Source organism: Canis lupus, chromosome 5, assembly GCF_003254725.2.
Source record: "Canis lupus dingo isolate Sandy chromosome 5, ASM325472v2, whole genome shotgun sequence".
In the NCBI taxonomy this organism is placed as follows: Eukaryota; Metazoa; Chordata; class Mammalia; order Carnivora; family Canidae; genus Canis; species Canis lupus.
In genome coordinates this window covers 82,729,693-82,752,688 of record NC_064247.1, presented here as the reverse complement: position 1 = coordinate 82,752,688, position 22,996 = coordinate 82,729,693, and the positions used below count along the sequence as shown (strand labels likewise).

Below are 22,996 nucleotides of genomic sequence, written 5' to 3'. Positions count from 1 at the left end.
TGGCAAATCTGGAATGTCATTGCTCTGGCTTGCTAGGTCAACAGGTCAGAGATGCAAGCCCCTGCAAGGCTCCTCCCAGCCATTCCTGAGCCTCTGGGGATCACCTCCTTCTGTGCTAACACTAGGCCCCCCGCCTCCCATGTGCCATCTCCCTTCTTCTGCCCTGGCTTTTGTAACTGCTCCATGACCCCTGAAGCCACCAGCCCTGCCTGCCACGTGGGGAAAGCAACCTTCATCCATGCCAGCTGGGCACCAGCTGTTTCGTGTGACCTATCTGGGCTGACAGATTTTGCCACCTGCTCTGGCCTCTGCAGATACACAGCATCCTCTGCAGGGCCAGAGCAAGAGGATGGTGAGCTCCTTCGAGCCCATCCATCCCATGTTAGGAAAGATGGAGTTTACAAAATGACACACTTTATTCTACTGGCAGAGGATGCTGGAGGGAGCTAAAATCACTGGCCTAGGAAGCACTCCAAAATTAACAACAGGTTTTAGGTGAAGGATTTATTGGCTACCACAGGGCAATACTTTACTATTTTTAAATCATATTTCCCCCAAAACAGATGCTTAAAGTGAGCTGTGGGGATACTGGACTGTTCATTTACAAATTTCCAAAGACTTCCCTGGCTTGTCAAGACACCTGGCAGTACAGGCTCTTGCCTCCCCCAGGCTTCTGGTCAACCACTGACATTTGGGCTGAGAGACACATCCCCACTGGGTTGCTGCCCCTCATCCTGACCATGTGGCCCAAGAACTGGTCTGGGAGTCACAGTGCCTGCCCCTTAGCACTCCCTCTGGGACTGGACCACTGGACCAGCAGGATGCCTGTCAGCCACAGTGTGCACAGGAGCCACACTCACGCAGAGGCTGGGACGAGGCCTTCCAACCTGTTTACAACAACGCTGCTCAGGAGAGGCTGAGGCCTGTTTCCCCAAAGGTCACAACTGACCCTGCCCCACATCTACAGCCAGGCTTCTTGAAGCTCTCTCGGCCTGCCTCCAAAATATCAGGAGCATGAGTGCTCTAAGAGCCTTGGCTTGCAAGCTCTGATCTTCCTGTCCAGATCGCCCCCTATGAGACTGTTCTTTCTCTTACTTCCCACTTGACTCAAGAGACAGCTGTGGCTTTGATGCATTGTTACAGCTCAGTGAAGCTAAGATATATTTTGAGCCAATAAAGATGATTTCATGCTCTCTGGTCCAAGGTGTCTCCTTGGGTGGAAAAACATTTCAAAAAGACATAAGGCCACTTGTGTCTCTTCCCCAGGCCACAACCTCTCAGTAATTCCAAAGGCAAAGCTCTTCACACAAGGCCATTATAGACTGAGGCGGCCTCGGAATCCAGGGCTGATGGCCCCTTGCCCCAGCTTGGCACTGGGCAAACCATCCACACACCAAAAGCCCTTTCTCTGACATGGCACTGGCGGCAGCTCAGGCAAGGCCTTTGTCACCAAGGAAACCAAACACCATTCAGGAGTCAACGCATGATTCTCCCAAGGACACAGAAGCCCAGATGCCGAGGTGGCAAATGCCACAGCGGCCTCGTGCTGGGAAACCACTGAACATTAGGCTCAAGCCAAATACAGCACAATTTTGTGAAAGTCTAAGAACATCAATGGCCCTCGAGAACTACTCAGATAATGAGAAAGTGATGATACTGTCTCCATGCTCTGCTGGCTCTCTCCATACAGCTGTGAGATCTGTAGCAAGGGAAGACAGGCTCTCAGGATGAGACACAGAATGTTCTGGAGTCACCAAAAGTTTAAATTGTGCCAACTCCACTGTCCCTGGATGTGTGACCCTGGGCAACCCTTTAGCCTGAGCTTCTCAGAGGCCACCACCTCACCCTCCTGAGTAGTGGGAAGGGTTAGAGACCCTAAGCCCAGCATAACTTCAGGTGGCTCTTCCCTTACTCACATGGACCCAGCAGTGGGAAGCCACCAGGAGAAGGGCTGGGGGAGTGCAAGCCTGCAAACACCAAAGGGCATGACAAACCCATTGGTCCCATTTGTCATCTACCCACAAGGAACAGAGACCCAGCTGAAGACACTGGTAAAGAGGAAAAGACCGTCAGGAATACAAATGCGGCCAGATATATAAAGCCCTCTCGAAAGGAGATATTTCCAGATTGCTCCTAATAGCTAAGTTGGTAGCAGCGGGCATTTTCCTGGCATGATCTTTCCATCCTATGAACCATGTTTCTGATTCTCTGGAGTTAATATTCGGTCCCGGTTTTGTTGGAAGAGTTCTAGCATTTTCCGCATGTCGTGGTCAGCCTCAATCACCTGGAAATTAAACACACGGGTCACAGGGCTGCACTTGACCTCAACATCATCCTCCCTTCACAGAGGGAAAGAGAGAAGGATGGAGGCAGGAGCGGCAGAGAAGTCCAAGGTCACAGGCAGATACAAAGGAGGGTTAGAGCAGAACAGCGCCAGGTTCTAGGTCAATTCACATTCTCAACTACATTTCCACTTAAGAATCCGGGCAGCCCGGGTGTCTCAGCAGTTTAGCGCCTGCCTTCAGCCCAAGGCGTGATCCTGGAGTCCCAGGATCGAGTCCCACATCGGGCTCCCTGCATGGAGCCTGCTTCTCCCTCTGCCTGTGTCTCTGTCTCTGTGTCTCTCATGAATAAATTAAGAAAAAAAAAAAAAAGAATCCACTATGGCTGTCCCTGCAGCCAGCCCATAAATGACTTTTCCCCCTTTTCCCCTTAATCATCTTAATATTCCCCTAATGAGGGGGAAAGATAGATTTTACTTCTTTAAAAATCCAGTACAGTAATATCTCACTTTCCAGCAACCTCACGGCCTGGAAGCACCATGAGTAGAAGTATCTGAGCAATTCAAACAGATATCCCTCAGGCCACGCACAAAAGTTTGTGAGCATCCCTCTCTCAGATCCCACGCTGGACACACGCTCCCAAAATGTCTCAGTATCCATTTGCGCATCTGAAGAAGTTCAGCAGCAGCAAATTGGGAAAGGCAGGAGGGACGGGTGGAAATGACACACAGTTAGAGGTGGCGAGTATCAGCAGGAGAAAGAGGGCTGCTACACGAAGCCAACATGGGAACTCAAAGACATGAGTGGTCTGGGGCAAACAGTCCTACACACCTCAGCACTCCTAAGGGTGTCACTGTGTAACAGCCCAGACAGCAACTGGTGTTCCTTCAGATGCCCTGGGTCACCGGGAAGAGGGGCAATGAGGCTCCATGCCTGCTAGCCACTGAAGAAGGGATGGTTGCATCAGAAAGACCACCATCCCAAGTGGTTAAAACCAAAACCCACATCTGGAGGCTTCACCCATCTGGAATACTCCTTCACTGACAATGCTGGATAAGTGAGATGTTACTGTGGCCATCAGTGTAAGGACGTTGGAACAGGCCACCTTCTCTCAGGTCTGTCCAGCTGACTGTGAGTCTCATCCACAGTGAGGACTGGGAGAGAGAAAGGGCCCCTTCTACCCTCCCTGCTTCCTTATTCTAAATCCTCCAGCTCTGAAGGACCTTGCCCTTCCCCAGACTGCAGTGTGGCTGACATTCCCTGGGGCACTCCTCCTTCCAGAAAAGCCGCCAGCCCTGCCAGGGGGACTTACCAGAACAGGGGCTGCTACAGGGAAAAGATTCCCTTTGATGAGCCACTCCTCATAGAGGTGGTGAATGGCATCCAGGTACTCCTGCCAGGGAACACACACACAGACACACATAGGCACGCAGGCTGTCAAGAGCAGGGAGGGGAACAAACCTCTCCTCCAAGGATCTCAGGCAGGGGGGTGACTGTTAACGACCACGGAGCAGTGGCTGGGACGAAGGAGTCTGCAACCATCATCCTGGCTCAGGTGGATAGCATTAAAAGCAGCCACTCCCTCCATCAGGCAGCCTGGGCATCGTGACAGTGAGAGGCATCACTCCAGCCCCTACTCCATCCCTCTAGCACCACCCTGTACCACTGCTGCCTCATCCACACCCTCCCACCGGGCTTATCACACTTCCTGCCACTTCGCCATCAGCAGGGCCACCGGTTCCTTCATGGTAGGATCCCCAACCCTAGGCAGCCTCTGAACCCTCCCCTCTGTCCTTCCTTCGGGGGACTGCGGCCCTGACTGGCCTAGGGGACCCACTCCCACTGCTTCCACCCCACCAGACAACTTGTGACCTATGTGGGCCCCCTAGACCATGAAGATCAACTTCAGAAAGCACCACGATGGGGAACCCAGGGGGAAAGAGGCCCAGACACAACCTAAGCCATCAGAGCCTCTGCACCAGGCAGGACTGGATGGCGCACACTTTCTCATGCACAGGCCAAGGTGCTCAGGCCACACACAACCACCTCCCCAAGCAGTAATTTATAGCCAGCCCGGAAGCCCTCAGGAAAGCCTCATGGCCACCTTCTCATCCACCACTGAGTTCTCCCTTGGCAACGACAGATTTGTCCTGTAGGCCTTGTCAGAAATGTTAAGATAATGGCTTGGCTAATAACAGCTTGTAGGGACTCCGGACTTGTCATTTCTTCGGGACATCTGGGTCACTGCATAGAATGGCTGTGTCCTACCACAGCCCGGCCCAGCGCCGCTCTACTGTGCCCTTCCTCCAATCACTCCTACCTCCGGATTTCAAAGGAGCTACCTGGAGGGAGGCCTACACCTTCACAGCTGGTAGCAACCTTGCTGGTGCCTGGGGAAGACAAGGCTGGGTGGGCCTCAGGGTCAAGTCCTGCAGACTCAACAGGTCTTCAAGGGCCCCCAGTCCAGCCCATCCTGAGCTCAGACCCCCAAGACATCCCTGTAAATGCCTGCCCAGCTGCTGTCTGTGTACTCCCAGTGGCATTCACATGGGGCATTCAGTTCTGTACTGAAGAACTCCTAGGTGCCAAGCTCTGGGAAACATGCTGGGGATGCAGAAGCAATAAGATCTAATCTTAAAAAGCTCACAGTTTGGGCAGCCTGGGTGGCTCAGCGGTTTAGCGCCACCTTCGGCCCAGGGTGTGATCCTGGAGTTCCGGGATCGAGTCCCATGTCGGGCTCCCTGCATGGAGCCTGCTTCTCCCTCTGCCTGTGTCTCTGCCTCTCTCTCTCTCTCTCTGTGTGTCTCTCATGAATGAATTAAAAAAAAAAAAAAAAAGCTCAGTTTGATGAGGGATGGGGAACAAATGTCTAAACAGTTCTGGTATGCTTGTCCTTAGGGCTGTGATCACCGTGAGCCCAGTGGTTAAGGGAGCACAATGGAGGGAAGGTCAGGGAAGGCTTCCTGGAAAAGGTGACATCTGAGCTGAAGGCAAAAGAAATCACTACACAAAGGCACATTTGTGCAACTGCATAGTGAGTGTGAGTGTGAGCATAACCACGACTGGTCTCTGTGGCCAGAACATGAAAGGCAGGGAATGGAGGGAGATAACGTCCATGAGGCAGGATCCGGGATGGCACGCTACCGGCGGGGACTTGACCCCAGACTGCAGCAAGACACCCAAGGGTCTGTGGCTGGGAAATTGCATGAGTGGCGTTCTGTACTGGAAGCTGCACCCAAGCAGCAAAGTGGAGGCCAGGTTTTGGAGGGACCATGGAGGGGTGAAGGAACAGGACAAGAAGAGCAGCCCAATAGTTACAAGAGTCCTGACCAGAGTCCCTGTGGCCCTGAGCCAGAACCCAGAAGGGCGAGGCACCGGGCAAGCGCCGAAGAGGACCGCCTCGAGCCCAGTACTGCACTCAGCACGGGGGATGTGGCTGCCAGTGGGAGGGAACATTCTAGCTCTAGCGAGGCTCCAGAGCAGGACGCACAAGCAAGCAATCTTCAGGTGGTGGACAGGACAAGCCCTGGGGACACCTGGGTGGGGAGAGGGAGCAGGGATGCGTCTGTGCGTCTGGGACCCCAGGAACTGAGGCAGGTCTGGACTTCATGCAGGGTCTCCACCCACAGAGGAAATCAGAGTTTATGCTCAGTTCCTGTTTCTCTCTCGGCAACCAGCACAATGATCTCACGGAGGGAGGGGCCGGGCTGGGGTGGAGGTGGTTTCCCGGTCATTCTGCGGGCTCACGGGCACACTCACCAGGGGAATGACCGTCTCCTCTTCCCTGCATCTCATCTGTAACCTCCGGTAACAGGTCTCAGGAGCGGTCCGGAGATAAACTGCAATTTAAAAAAATAATATGTGGTTCTAATTACCCTGTTTGTGGCTTGGAAGTGGAGGCCGGGGAGAGGGGGAAGGTAGGCATGTGGGCCAGGCGTGCAGAGAACCATCTGCCAGAAGCTCTGAGCAGGAGACGCAGACCACAGCCAGCTCCCAGCCCGACCGCTGACCGGCTGTGGGGCCTCCAGTCATCTTGACCCTCAGCCCAACTTCCGTTTTTCTTTCCATGTCACCAGCCGCCCAGGATTGCTGAGAGGCTGAAGAGGCTCTGTATGTGCACAAAGCTTAGCACGGGTTCTGGCCCGTGGGTCTCAGTAAAGGTCCCGGCTATGTCCCTCCTCCCCTCCTTGCACACTAAAAAAACCCCATCAAATCACAACAGACCCGGGAGGCACAAAGGACAGGGTGCTCCACCAGGAGGGACCAGAAGCACCCGATCCTGTCTGCCCTTGGGGAGAAGATGAAAGAATCACCAGCGGTAAGGGCCCTGCCCGCACCCCTGCTGGCTGGCAGCCCCCCAAGCACCTCCTCCCAGCCCTGGGAGGGACGTCCGAGGGGTCCCTCACCTATCAAATCAACGGACACGTCGATGTTCTTCAGGATCCAATCAAACCATTCTGCCAGAACCACATAGTCCACTTCAGGCATCTTCCCACTATAACGAGAATTGTTGGGGTTTTATTCATCAAAAGGATCTGTGGGTCCTTCTGCGTAAAGGGCGTGGCACAGGGTACGTGGCACAGCCTCATCCATATGATATTGGACCCAGAACACCTCTGACCCTCTGCCGCCGGGGGACGTTTACGGTCTAACGCAGCAAGTGTCACAGACCTGCCGATGGGAGAGCACTTACGGGATTTGACCTCCAAGCAGAGAAAGGGGCTCTGAAGCCTGTCCCCAGGGAACAGGGACAGTGCTCAGGTTGGCAGGTGGAGCAGCAAACCGGTTTCACCTCTAGAAATTTATTTTGTGGAAATAATCACAGATGCCTGCTGTGGCACTGCCTAAAATAATGAAAAATGAAATCCTGGCACACTGATACAGCAGCAAACCATGCCTAACTGAATGGTGGTGGTGTAAAATGATACTTAATGACACGGAAAACACAAGTGAATGTTCAATGAGAACAGCAGGACATAAAATTGTGTGTAGTCTGACCCAACTGTATTTTCATGAGAATTCGTTCACACATTTTTAAAAAAGACTGGAGGGAGGGCAGCCCAGGTGGCTCAGCGGTGATCCTGGAGACCCGGGATCGAGTCCCCCGTCAGACTCCCTGCATGGAGCCTGCTTCTCCCTCTCCCTGTGTCTCTGCCTCTCTCTCTCTGTGTCTCTCTAATGAATAAATAAAATCTTAAAAAAAAAAAAAAGACTGGAAAGAAAAACAAAATGAATACGGTGCTTTTCTCTGAGCTGTGGGACTATAGGGGATTTTAGTGTTTTCTTTCTACCCTCCTGTATTTTCCAAAATCGGTAACATATTAGTTCTCAAATCAAGGGTTGGGAGGTGGGGAAACAATTGCATATTTAAAATGTTAACTGAAAAAGAAGGAAGGAAGGAACGAACGAACGAATGAACGAACCAAGATAAGAGACTAAGAATGCAAGAGGCCTGGCATTTCTCCCCAGCGACCCCCCCACCCCCCGGCTCCTGTACCTTTCTCCTGCCCCAAAAGGAAACCAGTGGCAAAGAGCCAGAGGATGGGCAACCTGAGAACAGAAATCTGTCAAAGGCTGGGTGATCCTCAGAGGCCCAGGAGAAGTCTTCCTTTTAACACCTCACCCACCTTGGATCCATCTTGGATCCACTCAGAGTGGATCCACAGAATCTGGCAGGACCTGCTACGGGACAGATGCTGTGCTTGGGCCCAGAGTACACAGGGGGCTTCTGGTTGCCTATCAATGGCTGGGGTGGGAGAAGAGCCCACTGGAAGGATGGTCTGGAGTTGGACTTCCACCTAGCAGGGAGGAGGGGTGCAGGGATGGGCATGGAGGGAGGCAAGAAGCTCAGACAGCTGGAGGGGAGCATCTCTGGGTGACTGACGCCACAAGCAGCCCTGCCTGGGGTCCAAATGACAGGGCATGGCACAGACTGAAGAGGAACACCCAGCCCTGGTCCCTGAGATGGTCATGGTGCCCTCAAGAGAGACCAGCTGTGCTCAGGCTGAGCAGTAAGAAAATAAACAACAACAACAACAAAAAAAAATTAAAGGAAAGTACAGTGCCTGATAAAGAACAGCAGGGGCAGAGGGGCAGCTGCTGGCGCCCTTGAGGTCTTCAGGCATCGGACCTCGGCCAGGAGACCAGAGCAGACTAACATGTGAGGGTTCCCCAAAAGAGTAGAGGAGGGCAGTGGAGGGGACAACTCCCACAACATCCTAGAGGGGACCCAAGCCAATGAAATCCAAGAACTGAAGGTAACGAACGACTTCACGACCAAAGGCTGGTACGGCGGGGGGACAGGTGGCTGCCCTGCCCCTAGTTCTTTCCTCTTACCTCCTTAAGAGTAGCCCATTATTTATTCAGGGTCTATCCACAGGCCTGCGTGTTCCAGGGAAACCTAACCCCACTCTAAGCTTCAGGGAAGGCCCAGCTGGTCTAAGAGAAATACTCTCGCCTCACCAAGCTAAGCCGATCAGGACAAGGCATCCCCTGGCCATAGGGCCCAGCCTGGACCAGTGAGACCCGAGGGAGGTTTGCAGGGGTTGATGGAAGCCACGCTTACTCCCACTCAGAGGAAGCCCCTGGCAAGACACCTACCCTCTGGCCGGCAGATGAGAGGCCTGATCCTGCCACAGCCATTTTGTCACCATGAGGGAGGGAGTTGTATTGAGGACACAAGACAGAGTAGGAAAACAGGGCCAGAGCCACTGAATGAAAGCGACCCTGAAGCCTGTCATTAAGACAGCCAGTAACGGGCACCCGTGTGGCTCAGTTGGGTAAGCGTCTGCCTTCAGCTCAGGTCATGATCCCGGGGTGCTGGGATCGAGCCCCACCTCGGGCTCCCTGCTCAGCGGGAGCCTGCCTCTCCCTCTCCCCCTGTCCCTGCTTGTGCTCTGCCAAATAAATATATAATATCTTAAAAAAAAAAAAAAAGACAGCCAGTAACAACCTCGTTGTTGAGTTGGGTTTTGGTTAGTCGTAGCTGAGAGAAGCTGATTTTAGGAAACCAAACCACTCTCTTTACAGGTTTCCCTTCGCTTTTCTTCTGGAGAACAAAACTGACTCTGAAGGAATGAGGATTTCCCAAATGGAAGCTGCTAGTCAGCCCCTCCCCTTCTCCACTAAAACACACGCTGGGTGGCCTGGAGGCCCCCAAACAGAGGAGCGACTCGGGGTGGCGGGCCGGTGGGCAGCGCGCAGGGGAGGGCCGTCCGCGGCGGGGGTCTCACGAGTCCCTGATGCGGGACAGGCAGTCTCAGACTGTACCCTGGAGGACTTCACCTGTGTCTGCAAGGGTCAAGGCACATCCTGCCAGATCCCATTGCTGGGAGAGTCCCCAAAGCTGCCATTGCCAAACTGAGTCACAGCACAGAACACGGGGAGCACAATGTCAACTAAGAACCCAAATGAGGGGCACCCGGGTGGCTCAGCGGTGGAGCGTCTGCCTTCGGCTCCAGGCGTGAGCTCTGGGCAGCATCTGCTTCTCCCTCTGCCGCTTCCCCTGTTTGTGCTCTCTCTCTCTGTCAAATAAATATATAAAATCTTAAAAAAAAAAAAAAAAAAAAAAAAAAGGAAAAGAGAAGGAAAAAGGAAACTGAGGCCCAGAGCAGTGAAGCCCAACTCAGCCTGAGCAGGAACTGAAACCTGGGGCTCCACGGCCCCCAAACCCGTATGACCATGACATCACTTGCCCTCCCTGGTCCGTCTGCAGAAGGGGCTGCTCTGGACACTGCAGCGCCTCTTTGGGCTCAGCTGGAGGAAAGTCACAGTTCTCAGGGTCATGACGTAGGCCTGAGTGTCTGGTCTAGGCCAGAGCAGGGGAGGTCAAGCCCCCAGGCCAGCCAGGGAGATGGGAGGACCTGCCTACTGTTCCAAACGCAGGGTCTTGATCAACGTCCACCTGCCCTATTGAGTCAGCGGTCTTTTCCAGCTGGGCCCCACTCAATCCCCCTACTTCTGCTCTTAGGAAAAGGTGACCAGCAATCCTGTAAAGCCTTTCCATTCAATTATTCAGCTCAGGGGCTTGGGCCACACAATTGCCTGCGTGGCCGCTGGTTTAGCCCTGCGAGGCCTTCTTGCCACCTTCAGCTTTTCATTTCAGGGCAGTGCCCACGCCTCACAAGTGCCAGTCACTGAGGAGGCAATGTAACTGGAATCTTCCTCTTTAGCAATTACCACGCTGTTCTCACACCCCTGTCCAGTGTAATTGCACTTATATTGTGCCCACCCCACACCTGCTGCTATGGGGGGCCCAGAAGAGCCAGGTCTCTCCCTGGGAAAACTCCCCACTTGTTCGAGGCCCAAACGGCAAGGACACCTTCGAGAACTTTTGCTTTAGGGGGCTGCAGAATGCCAGTATGTGGCCTGCTGTACCTCCCACCTCTCCCTCCCCAGATTCCAAGCCAAGACTGGAATGTTTCTCAACGGCTTTTGAGAAAGAGAAGAGGACCAACCCCAACACTGAGGGTCAGCAGCAACTTGCCCCCGCCCTGTGAAAGGGCTGTGTCCAACACGGTGGGAAGCCTTCTCCTTGAGCATCTGAGGGTGGGGGGAGACGTGAGCTCAGGCAGGAGCCGACACTCCACACGTGCTATCCTAGGGTCCCCAGCGCCCAGCTCAACTCCCCCTGGGAAACAGAACATCCTATTTTAGGCGTGTGCCAAGGATCCAGATAAACTCCATTCTAGCACACATTTGGTTTAGGTTCAAAATGACAGTCATCTGCATTTGGGGGGAGCAGAAACCTCTTAAAACACCTACTTTCTCAGTAACACTTCACGGTTGCTGACCCACTGCGCCGAGGAAAGCTGGCGTTGTAAGGAGAGTGACCTCGAGGAGAGCCCACACTCCATACTACCTTGCACTTGTTGCTTCGTCAGCTCTGGCTAAAAACACACTACTGTGCCTCCACGCAGAGAACCCCTGGCCTATGACTGCACCTCTCCTGGCCTAGGAGTAAATCAGGGGACCCTTAAAACAAAGAAAACACAACAAAAACCCCCCAACAACTAAAACCTGAAGCAACAAATGCAAAATGAAGAAATAATGGGCAGTGCAGGCAATAGGAAATCACGCATTACAGAACTTGCACCAGGTGGGCCAGCTGCCCCCAGGAAAGCCCGCAGGACTGGGCTCTTACTCTTCTTGACCCCAAGGAAGCCACAGGAACAAAACTCTCAGGGAAAAGGGCCTGGCATTTGGGCACAGAGTTCCTTGCCTCTGGCTGCTGGCTTCTCCTGAGGTCCTACTCCTCCAGGTGTGCTCCCCAACCAACAGGATGGCTGCCACTCACAGCTCTTGTTAGAAATGTAGGTTCTCAGGCCCCACCCTGGCCTCAGCAAAGCAGCATGTGCGTGTTACCAAGAGACACAGTGATCTGTGGGAGAAGCCCACCATAAGGACAAGTGGAAAGAGACAGAGGCCTGGCTCCTCTAAGTCGGCACCTTGGGGGCTCCAAACAGCCTGAAGCCTCTGGCCCTAAGGAGAGAAACCCAGAGGCCTCTCACCACCCCCTCATTCCTGCCGCCCCACACAGCAGAGCACGGGGCAGCTCCCCCTGCTCACCTGCCTGCCGGGCCAGGAAGGGGCACTGGCCCCGGATCCCATCTCCGTCCCTGCTTTGCCAAAAGGTTCAACGGTGCCTACACTTCAGGGCTGCCTCAAGGGCTCACAGAGGAGTGTGAAGAACCAGACAATAAATGTGGCGCCTGGCCTGCCCCTCAACCACTTGAGCAAACGCCTTTGTTTCCAGGGAATACAGATAACCGGGTCCAGGTCACAGGGGAAGCACCTGCGCCCCCCTGAGTTCTAGGCACCTTCTGAACCTGGGGACTCTGAGACACTCGGCCAAGGAGGGGGTACTTCCCACGCCACACGCTGAGCAGGCTGTTTGCTAGAGACGCAAACACAAGAACACATTATAGAGCAGACTGCAAAGTCCACATACATTTCTAAGACAAGAGAGGAGACCTCAAAGCAGCTTCCGGTTTGTTAGCCAGCTTCTTCGGGCTCTAGGGGCTCGGAGGGCAGGGGAGAGGCAGCCACCTGCAGGAGAGTTCCTTGGCCTCTGGAGGACGACACTGAACGGACTGAGGAGCACAGCTTCCCCCATCTCCCTGAAACTGAGGCAGCAGACGGCCGCCCCCCAGGCTGCCGCAGTGTTCCCAGCAGCCTCTGCAGTGCCCAAGGCCACCCATCAACCAGCAGCCTCTGGGCTGCACCAAGTGATACCAGAGACCAATCTTCAGGCTCCGACAAGGACTGCAGGGGAATCCATGCTCTCCCGAGGCTGCAGGAACTTGAGCCAATTAGATCCGGAGAACAGAAACTTCCCAGGACACGATAAACCTCTCCTGTGGTTCACTGCCCCACACAAATCCTAACCACAGGTACCAAGCTAAGGCATAAATATGAAGTTAACAAGGCAGGAGAAGAGCTCGAAAAAGTTAAAAGCTATAGTCTTTTTCCTACACTCCCCACAAGATAGCCCAGGGCAAGGGACCTACGACCTCAACCATAGCCACGGATATCAGGACATGAGAACCACCCATCAGAAACGCTGCAATGAGGGGATCCCTGGGTGGCTCCGCGGTTTAGCACCTGCCTTTGGCCCAGGGCGTGATCCTGGGGTCCTGGGATCAGGTCCCGCGTCGGGCTCCCTGCATGAAGCCTGCTTCTCCCTCTGCCTGTGTCTCTGCCTCTCTCTCTCTCTCTCTCTGTCTCTGTCTCTCATGAATAAATAAATAAAATCTTTTTTTAAAAATGCTGCAATGAAAGACTACAGGCGTGAGTACCCAAAGCCCATGGACATCAGTTAAAACTGCCTCCTGAGAAAACAGAGACAAATGGCTCCTGGGGAAATCTGCCAGGTGTTGGGCAGCCTGCAGGTAAGGGATAGGGGGTTAGCTGGTGAATTTTGTGAAGAGCAGAGTAGACAGGACTTGCATAAGGGGCACAAAACCTAAACTAGGCAACTGCTGCATAAGATCTCCAGAGATAGACGACAGGAATTAGAGAAGGGGAGGGCTTAGGGAGGTTTAGGAACTTGGCCATGCTCACAAAGACCGCAAATTCCAAAGCCAGGATGGGGCCCAGGTTCTCCGAACTCCACACCTCACTTTCCCCGCTGGGCCTCTGGTCATTATATTCCCAGTTACCCTCTTCAAAGAAAGCCAGTGGTGGCCACACAGAAGTGGCCAAGCTGATGGCAATTATAAGACAGAGAGTCTCGCTAGATGAAGGGCACAGAAGTCCCACCCCGCTGCCCAGGGTCCACTCGTCGGCCTACTCGTCTGCTTTCATCAGAGCAATAAGCAAACACTGGTGGGGCTCCTTTGTTCTTTCTCGTCTCTCCTCTGCCTGTCTTCCCTCTGGCAGAGACAATGATGAGCAGGGAGCAAAGGAGAGTGAAGTGCTGGGTAAACCTGTGATGGACACCTTGGCCCCACAGGTGAATCTCAGGCAGCTGGGGGAAGATGGGGCTCTAGCATCAGGACCACTCCTGCTGGAAGCTGGGAGGACAAAGCTACAGTCAGAACCTGCCCTGGCTAATGTCCTGACCCCATGGCATTAGTCTAATGCTCCGAATGGATGGGAGCAGAGGCTCTCGTTTTGGGGCCACACAGGCTAATAGGCATGATCCACGGCAGCTCAGGACCAATGGGAGAAGCCTTTATAGGGGCCCCCTCAGAGGAAAGGGTGTGAAACATCTGGGGCCAGAGCCTGGGGAACAGGTCTGGCTGGAGACCCAAGAGCGGTCACACATCCCATCGCCCACCCAGCAACAGCTAACCATATGGCCCAGGTGCGGCCCCATGCTGGGTTCATGCTAGGCAAGTACAGCTGACATGCCCCCTGTCCTTGAAGAGCTTATGGTTCAGCTGGGGGTGTGGGGGGAGACACAACAGACAATTGAACAAATAAACATAAACCAAGTTGAACCACATGTAACTGCCATTCTTGTAGGTCAAAATTGGTCAAATGTTAATAATTTCATATGGTTCAACCTACTCAAAAGTTGTCTTATATACTATAAAGAAAGACAACAGAAAGAAGTAATTAAAAATGAGAAAGAGGGGCACCTAGGTGGTTCAGCCGGCTAGGCATCTGCCTGTGGCTCAGGTTGTGGTCCCAAGGTCCTGGGATTGAGCCCCACACTGGGCTCCTACTCGGCCGAGAAGTCGGCCTCTCCCTCTCCAACTGCCTCTCCTCTTCTTTTTTTTTTTTTAATTTTATTTATTTATTCATGAGAGACACAGAGAGAGAGGCAGAGACACAGGCAGAGGGAGATGCAGGTTCCATGCAGGGAGCCCGACGTGGGACTCGATCCCGGGTCTCTAGGATCACACCCTGGGCCAAAGGCAGGCACTAAACCGCTGACCCACCTGGGCTGCCCTCTGCCTCTCTTCCTGCTCATGCTCGCTCACTCGTTCTCTTTCAAATAAATAAATTAAATATATTTTTTTTTAAATGGGAAAGAGGTCCAACCCATCTAGCCAGGGTGGCTGGGGAGGGCTGGAAGAGGCAACACTCAGGACAGATGAGAAGGAGCAGGGAGCCAGCATGTAGAGAGTGGAAGATGGATGTCAGGACAAACCTGACATCAGGACCCATCTGTGAGAGAGCGATAGCAGCACCCGAAGCTCAGGGCAGGAAGAAGCAGTAACGCAGAGGTTGGCAAGGAGAGGGTGACCAGGCACACAGCTACCAAGGAGAGAGGGGTGTGGAAGGAGTCAAAGCTTCAAATAGCATCCTGTAGCCCATCTCCCCAAGACCCCTAAAATCAGCAGTCAACTGAGCACAGAAATCAGGAGGGTCCCAAGCTTCTGACACCTCAGCACTGTGGGCCACCAGAAGTCCCCTAACTATGTCTGTATGAGAGTCCACTCCCATGAAGGCAGAAGACAGTTTGGAGTGAAATTATAACAAACGCTGTGCATAACATCCTAGACTGAATGCTCTGTTGCTCTAGGTCTTCACCCAGCCCCACATCACACTTTCCCATGTCACCCACATGGGCCCTCCCAACCTGTCAGACTGGGGTCGGCTAGCGTGACCTGCTTTGGCCAGTGGGATGTTAGCATATGTGAAGCTGAAGCCTGAAAAGCACTCATGCATTTCTGCTGGTGCCTTTTGCTCTCCATCGTCACCATGAGAAGTGTCCAGGCTAGCTTGCTGGTCCCATAAGGAAGATGAGCAGCAAGGAGAGAGGAGTCACCCCGGTCACCCTTGCCAGAGCCATCCTTGACCAGACAACCCCCAGACATATCACTGGGCCCAGCTGCCAAGGTCAGCAGAGTCATCTGGCCAAACACCCTAGATGCCTGAGCAATCAATGCAGAAAGCTGTCTGCCACCGAGGTCCAGGGGCTGGCTGTTACAGAGCATTACTGTGGCAGGAGCTAACAGATACAACCCAGTAGGTACTCAATATCTGTCACATGAATCCATACGTTCCAGTTTAATTTCTACAAAATTAATGATTTTATAAATAATCAATGGTGTGAACTACGGTACCTTCTATATAGGTTTTCTACAAAAATATATCTTGCGCTGTGAATCGACCGCTCCATCAACCGTACAGGTGATGTCTAAAAGAAAACAAAGTGATTCACCGACTCAGGTCAGGAAGGCTTGAAGAATGCGTGTTGCTCCCCCCGCCTCTGGTCTCTGCCAAATACAAGATTAGAGAAGCTGTGGGAGTGAGGCAGACACCAAAGCAGAAGTGCGGGTCTGACACGGGCCTCGCCTGCACTGTGCCCTCAGTCCAGGACCCTCCCCACACCCTGAAGTTCAGGGGCCAGTGCGACAATGCAGGGACTGATGGGTTCAGCAACCGCAGCCTTTCACGGGAGAGGTGAGGCTCAACTGGCTTGTCGACTTGGGGAAGTGCTAGAAAAACTGCCAAGGGCTGTCCAGCAGAGTGTAGTCAGGTGAAAAGTGTGGTGATTATGGAGCCACACAGTGTGCATCTGCTTAAGCAGACGGATCTATATGTCGGAGGTAGGGCCCCAAGAGGGCTGGGATGTGGGTGACATTCCGGGGGACTCTGCAAATCAGCGACCGAGGGCCCGCAAAGATGTGAGACCTTGGTGCCTCCTCACAGGGCTGGCTGAGGATCACTGCAGCCCTCTGGAAACTGGGAAGGACTGTGCCCAACTTGGCAAACCCTGCTCTCACTCAGCCTGGCCCACAGCACCCACGGGACCTGGACCAGCAAATCACACGCACGTTCAAAGCAATAACCCAGGAATTTCCTGGCTCGCTCTCTCCTTGTGTTTATCTGTCTGTCATCTTCCTTTCCATTTTTTCCATCGTCTCCTTATCTATGACTCTCTACTGCCCATCTGCTAGCTCCCCGCTCAGCCATCTCTCCTTCCACTCCTCTTTCCTTGTCTGTCCATCTCTTTCTCTCCATCCTTCATGTTAGATTTCCTTAAATAGATAAAAACATATACGTCCTCTTATATTCAGACCTTAGATACAATTTAGATTTGCAACTGAGTGCCTGCTCAGGGGAAGCAGGGTGGGCAAAGGCGAAAAGTGCCAACCTCAGAGGCTCTGATCTGTATCATGGAGACAGATATTTGGGGAGAAAGAAATTCATATGGATCTGCTCCTATCTTTCCATTTTTAAAAGATGCAGATTTAGGGGCACCTGGATGGCTCAGTTGGTTAAGCATCTGCCTCGGCTCAGGTCATGATCCCAGGGTCCTGGGGTCTCCCTCTCCCTCTGCCTGCCACTCCCCCTGCTTATGCTCTGTCAAATAAACAAATAAAATCTTAAAAAAAAAAAAAAGATGCAGATTTGTAGAACGATAGCTACAGTCACAACCCCCCAGCCCTGGATCAAACCATCCAGCAGAGTGGGCGTGGCAACATCACTGGCCGTAGGGATCTCCCGTCTCCTTCATGGAGAGTACCCAAAGCTGGCCTTTCAGGCTGGGCTTCCAATGCTGAACCAGAGGAGCCAATGTAGCTCTCCTCAGCCAGTCTCTCTGCTAAGAGACTCTGCTCCCATTCCCAGGCCTGTTGATGGAAGGGGTCAAGGCAACAGGTCTGTGCCCTGCGATCTGCCCCAACACCTGACTGGCACAGGGCTAGGCACAGGACCCAAGCTGAGCCAATCAAATTCTTTCACCCAATAATATGAACCAAGAGCCAGACCTCATGAAGGTTAGATCAGTGGTTCTCAACATGCAAACAAACAAAAGCATGCATTAAAATCACCTGGAGAGCTTGATAAAACACAGATTGCTGGGCCTCATCTCCAGAATTTCTGGTGCACCATGTCCGGGATGGGGCCCGAAAATGTACATTTCTAACAAGTTTCTGGGTGCTCCTGCTGCTCCAGATCCAGGCACACTTGGAGAAGAACTGAGGTAAATAACGTTGAGCCCAGGAGTGGTCAGGTTGTGAAGACTCGAGCTCACAGTGGCACACCTAGCTTAGGTTGCTGGGTGGAGGCGCTGGAGGCCGGACCTCGGAGAGTGCAGGAACAGGAGCCCTTGGCCCAGGACACACAGGAGGCTGAGCAGCGCTCCAGGTCTCTCGCAGCTTCCTCGTGAGGTCTCCTTTCCTGGCTACCATATACCCCCCACATGAAGAACGCTTTCAGAAGGCTGAAGCCAAGCATCTGAAATGTACCTGAGGACGAGTATGGTGGTCCAGCATGGTGAGCTGCACGTATGTCTGCAGTGTGAGGCCCCAGCGACAGGCATCGCGGTACATCAGACCCTGCACAGGGGAAAATGCAGCATGTTACCTCAAAGAGCTCTAGCTGTAGGACTCTGGTCTCTTCAGTCACGGCCATCTCTTGACACCCCAATGGGGTTGCAGTGAGGCGAGGGATGAACCCAACGTGGTCACAGGGCTCTCAGGACAGTGGACAGGCACCAGGGCAATGACAGGACAACTAAGTAATGGCCATGAGAGGAGCCTCTATGAAGTCCTCAGGGAACACTCCATCAGTCAGGGTTTACAGGGCCCCCTGAAGTCACTTCTCCAGCCAGCAGTCAAAGTGAGCCTATTAAACCTCAGTCAGCTCTTGTCACTCCTCTACTCAGAACCTTCCAAGGACTTCCTGCTAAATTCAGAACAAAATCCAAAGCCCTTACTAAGGCTCACAGGGCCCTAGGAAATCACTGCCACTTTCTCTTGTACCTCCCTCCCTCTGACTCAATGTGCTTCCAATCACGTGAGCCTCCTGAGTGTTCCCCCAAACACCCAAGCATGACCCCACCTCAGGGCCTTTGCATTTGCTGTGCCTTCTAACCACTCTTGCTCCAGATACCTGCACTGCTCCCTCCATCCCGATGTTTTAAGTCTGCGCTCCAATGTCACCTTAGCAGAGATGCCTTCTCCAACTACCCTATCCAAAATAGCAGCCCCGTGCCCATCATTCTCTCTTGCCTGTACATAAAAAACAGTCCATGTTCCATATTCCACTTGCTAATAATCTTAAATTCTGCCCTTTTCAGCATGTTTGCTTTTTCTTTTATTCCCCTCTCAGTGCTAATGAATTGAATTCTAGTGCTCTGCCTAGAAAACTGTGGATTCCTACCTGCAGGTGAAAGAAAATCTGAGACAGTTAGGAGAAACCCTCCTTCTTGTCTGAAGTCTGCACGTGTGCATGCACGCGCGCGCACACACACACACACACATACACTTTCCTGCATCAGCAAGCTGATTCGGATAAAGTGATGAATTAAGACTTCCCAAAACTATCAAACTTGCCCTTCTGTCCAGAGTGAAAATGTGTGTCAAGATATCTAATTCTTTAATATTCTGTGTTATAAAACTGTCATTGGAAATGCTCTTTGTGAGACACCGGGTGGCTCAGCAGTTGAGCACCTGCCTTCGGCTCAGGGTGTGATCCAGGAGTCCCGGCATTGAGTCCCACATCAGGCTCCCTGCATAGAGCCTACTTCTCCCTCTGCCTGTGTCTCTCTCTCTCTCTCTCTGTCTCTCATGAATAAATAAATAAAATCTTAAAAAAAAAAAAAGGAAAAGCTCTTTGTATCATGGAGCCTCAGACTCCTGAGACTGGGCCTGTGTCCTGTGAAATGTCAACTCTGAGCCCTAAGGTCTATGACCTAATTGTCTGACCTAATAATCCAGTCCTGGTTCCCAGAGAATATGAGTGTTTGTTATGTCCAAAGAGAATGACTGACATTCCATCGTCTCCCACATGCATGGAGGGGCAACTCTTTTTATGTCTCTGAGATTCTTTATTCAAAGACTCGAAGAGTCTTTGCCATATTTAAATAATATCCTTTTGCCTGCATTAGATGTTTTCGTAGCTCCTATCACCACCCACCAAGTCACACAGCAAACTGTCTTCTGCCTTCTTGCACCAGAATATTAGGCCAAGAGAACAGGAGCTTGGAGGTGCTCACTGGCCCTAGTGCCTAGGACAGTGTCAGGCACATGGGAGGCATGCAGTAAATATAGGTAGAATGAATGAATGAATGAATGAATGAACGAACGAATGAATGAACGCCCACTAAGTGCTTCACAGAATGCTATGTTCTAGCAAACTACAGTTACCAAGTTAGACACAGTCCCTGCCTCTAGTGGAACTCAGAGTCTAAAGAGCCACACAAGGAGATGTCATTGGTGTTGCTGGAAACGAGGAGATGATAGCACAAGCTCCTTGGTCCGTGGGTCAGACCGTGATCTGTCATTTGCCAATGGTATCTCCTCAGGCAACTTATTTTAGCCACAGTTCCCTCACCTGAAAACTAAAACTAATCATCCCTCCATCACAGGCAGGAGCCCAGAAGCAACATCCGTTTCTTCAGCTCCCTCTTAGCGGACTTAAACCCCACCCCTCTCTTTCAAGCAGCCAGAGCAGAGCATTCTCCCTGGGGCAGGAAGGGTAAGGGGTGCAAGCAGAGCATAGCTTGCTTGGTCCACCCAGACCAGGCTGGTCCACCTGGCTCCAGCGTGAGGCAGATTCAGCCCAGGACATTGCCAAGTGCTAACCCAAATCAGAGGTTTGCCAAGGAAGCTGGTTACTCAGAGATGGGTCCTAGGGCCGGGCCTGAGGAGACCTCAGTTCCAACAGGTTCTTCTAGAAGAAGGCAGGGGTGGAATGAGCAGCAGGAAACGGACACCGCTGGTAGCCAAGGCTGACCACTGGGATAGGTCTGGGACAGTGGACCCCGTGATGTGCAAACACCCAGCCAGGCCTCGGAGACCGCTGACCTCAGAACACAAATACGCTGTCATGTTCCATCTGTCCCCTCCCTCTTCTCCTCCAGGCCAGCTTCGAGCCAGCAAAGGCCTGTGCAGGGAGGGGGCAGGCTCAGGCACCAGCACCACCATTCCCAGCACTCAGGTGGAAGCGGGCAGTTCATGCAAGAAACAACACACCCACCAGAAGGCTATGGCCACGGACATTTCTCCACTTGGGCACCGGTTCCTGTAACACCTGCAAGAAAAGAAAACATCAGAGCTCTGCAATTCCTCAGGACACGGGCTCCCAGGGTGGACCAAGAGAGCCAGGCAACCATCTCTGTGAAGCCACAACTCCACCAGAGTGGCTTTCTCACGTGACTTTCCAAAGTGACCTGAGGACACTGTCCTTTCCTGAGTGCAAGTCTACACACATGCCGCCCTTCCAGCTGCCTTGGGAGCTCCCTCCCTTCCCTGAGGGCAAGGCAGTTCATTCGATCTCTCCTCCATGTGCTCTATCCTAGCCCGACTGTGCCCATGTCAGGCTGGCCAGACAGGAGACAGAAGCCAAGAGGGAAGCTACTTGCAGCACTTCCAGCTGTGGCCTGAAGCCCAGCTGCCCTGCTGGGGGCTCTCCTGTGACCTCAGCAATTTGCACCCCCCGCTCCACTTCCTCCCTTGGGTCTCTGCATTGGGCATGCAGACAGTAAGAATCAGGTTTCATTAGTTCACTTCCTCAACTGTGCCAGAGCCTCTCTAGGGGTATAGGTACATGCTAGAAAGGATTTAAATGGGGTTCTTGCAGCCAAGATTTTGAGAGTACCTGGATCCATCCAGGGACCGGAAAGGGCATGTAAGCGGGTTCTATAGGTCACTAAAGACCAAAGGAAAGCAATGTATGGGACCCAGGAAGAGTAACTCCCCCCACCCTTCTACTCCCCTGACCAGAGGCTGGTCACAGGTGGCCCTGACCTGTGCTCCATCTATGGCTCTACCATCCAACACTTACTGAGGACTCACTGTGCTAGGTGCCATGCTAGGCAAGAGTCCCTGCTTTTATGAAATTTTAAACTTAGGGCACCTTGGGGTGCCTGGGCAGTTCAGTGGGTTGAGCGTCCTACTCTTGGTTTCAGCTCACATCATGATCTCGCGGTTGGGAGATGGAGCCCCACGTGGGCTGCGCACTCAGCAAGAAATCTACTTGAGATTCTCTCTCTCCCTCCCTCTCTGCCCCTCCCCCTACTCAGGCACACTCACTCATGCTTAAAAAAAAAAAACAAAAAAACGTACTGTGAGAAGCAGGTCTTAATCAGATCATCACAGACATCACATATTTTCAAGCCCTGAGAAGTAGTATGAAACAAGGGTATAGAAGGACCAGAAGAATCTACACCAAGAAGGGTAACCTAGCTGGGGAGGTCAAGAGCAATGAGCTGAGATCCAAAGGTTAAGTGAGGTCTTCCTAAAGCCAACGAAGTTCTTTACACTACAGAGGTGTGGTCCCCAGAGCCAGTGAGCCCAGGCTGGGATCTGGCTCGACCACATGCTAGCAGTGTGACACTGGCCATTCATTTACCTCACTGAGCCTGTTTCCTGCTCTGCTACCGAGGGAATAATTGTACCTACCTCATAGAGACTACTCTCAAAAGACGGCAAAGCCAATTAGACGGTAGAATGAAGCCTTAACACAGTGCCCAGTATATAGTATTATCCTCGTTAGATGCGGACTCTTGTTATTATTATTTGTTGTTGTTCCCTGGCTCCAAGGTCTTAGATGAGAACATATGTGCTCTTCAAATGCCATGCAGAGTTACACTACTCAGGACAAGCATGTCAGGAGTCCCTAAGACCCCTGCCTCCCCAGGTGTGATGACCCACTAGGAGGATGCACAGGACACAGCACATAGTGGTATTCACAGCTAAGATTTGTACGGGGAGAGGATACAAAACAAAATTGGCAAAGAGAAAAGAGTGGATGGAAAAAAGTCTGCAGGGAGACCAGGCACAAGTTTCCAAGGGGCCTCTTGCAGGGGAGTCACACAGGAAGCAGTTAACTCCCTCAGCAGCAAGCTGAGACACCACGTGTGAGGTCGTGTCTACCAGGGAAGCTGGCCTAAGCCCAGCAGTTCAGGGATTTTATCAGAGTCCACACATGTAGGCAGGCTCTGGCCGGCACATGCAAAAATTCCAGGCTCCCAGAAAGAAAGCAGGTGTCCAGGATAAACCATATGGTTTGCACAAGCAGTTTAGGCACAGAGAGCCATTTCTATCAGTTAGGAAACGATGGAACGCTCCCAAAATCTAAGTTCCCACACGCCAGCCAAGGGCCAACGTTGCACATGAGCCTGTCTGAGGACAGTGGTCTTGGGCCTGCAAACTCTTTTCTGCACAAACAAGATGAGGGCTACAGAATGTTTATTCTTTTTATCAAACCATAGGCATATATTTTTTTAAAGGATTTATTTATTTATCTGAGAGAAAGAGAGAGAGAGAGAAAGGAGGAGGGGCAAAGGGAGAGAGATGAGCTGACTCCAG

General features: G+C 52.5%; 1 protein-coding gene across 4 annotated transcripts in view; it reads right to left on the bottom strand.

Moving 5' to 3' along the window:
* Positions 1-489: 489 nt before the first annotated feature.
* TK2 (thymidine kinase 2) overlaps positions 490-22,996 on the bottom strand; it is a 28,658-nt gene continuing 6,151 nt past the window's right edge. For 2 of the 4 annotated variants that reach the window (XM_025426361.3, XM_049109713.1), the window contains exons 4-10: positions 20,664-20,717; positions 17,930-18,019; positions 15,800-15,873; positions 6,689-6,777; positions 6,042-6,121; positions 3,595-3,675; positions 490-2,284 (exon numbers count right to left, since the gene is read on the bottom strand). In XM_025426361.3, the coding sequence (XP_025282146.1) occupies positions 2,186-2,284; positions 3,595-3,675; positions 6,042-6,121; positions 6,689-6,777; positions 15,800-15,873; positions 17,930-18,019; positions 20,664-20,717 (567 nt within the window). In that variant the 3' untranslated portion in view covers positions 490-2,185. Of the gene's footprint in view, positions 2,285-3,113; positions 3,226-3,594; positions 3,676-6,041; positions 6,122-6,688; positions 6,778-15,799; positions 15,874-17,929; positions 18,020-20,663; positions 20,718-22,996 lie in introns of all 4 variants that reach the window. The other 2 variants (XR_004815850.2, XR_007410540.1) reach the window with 2 other exon arrangements.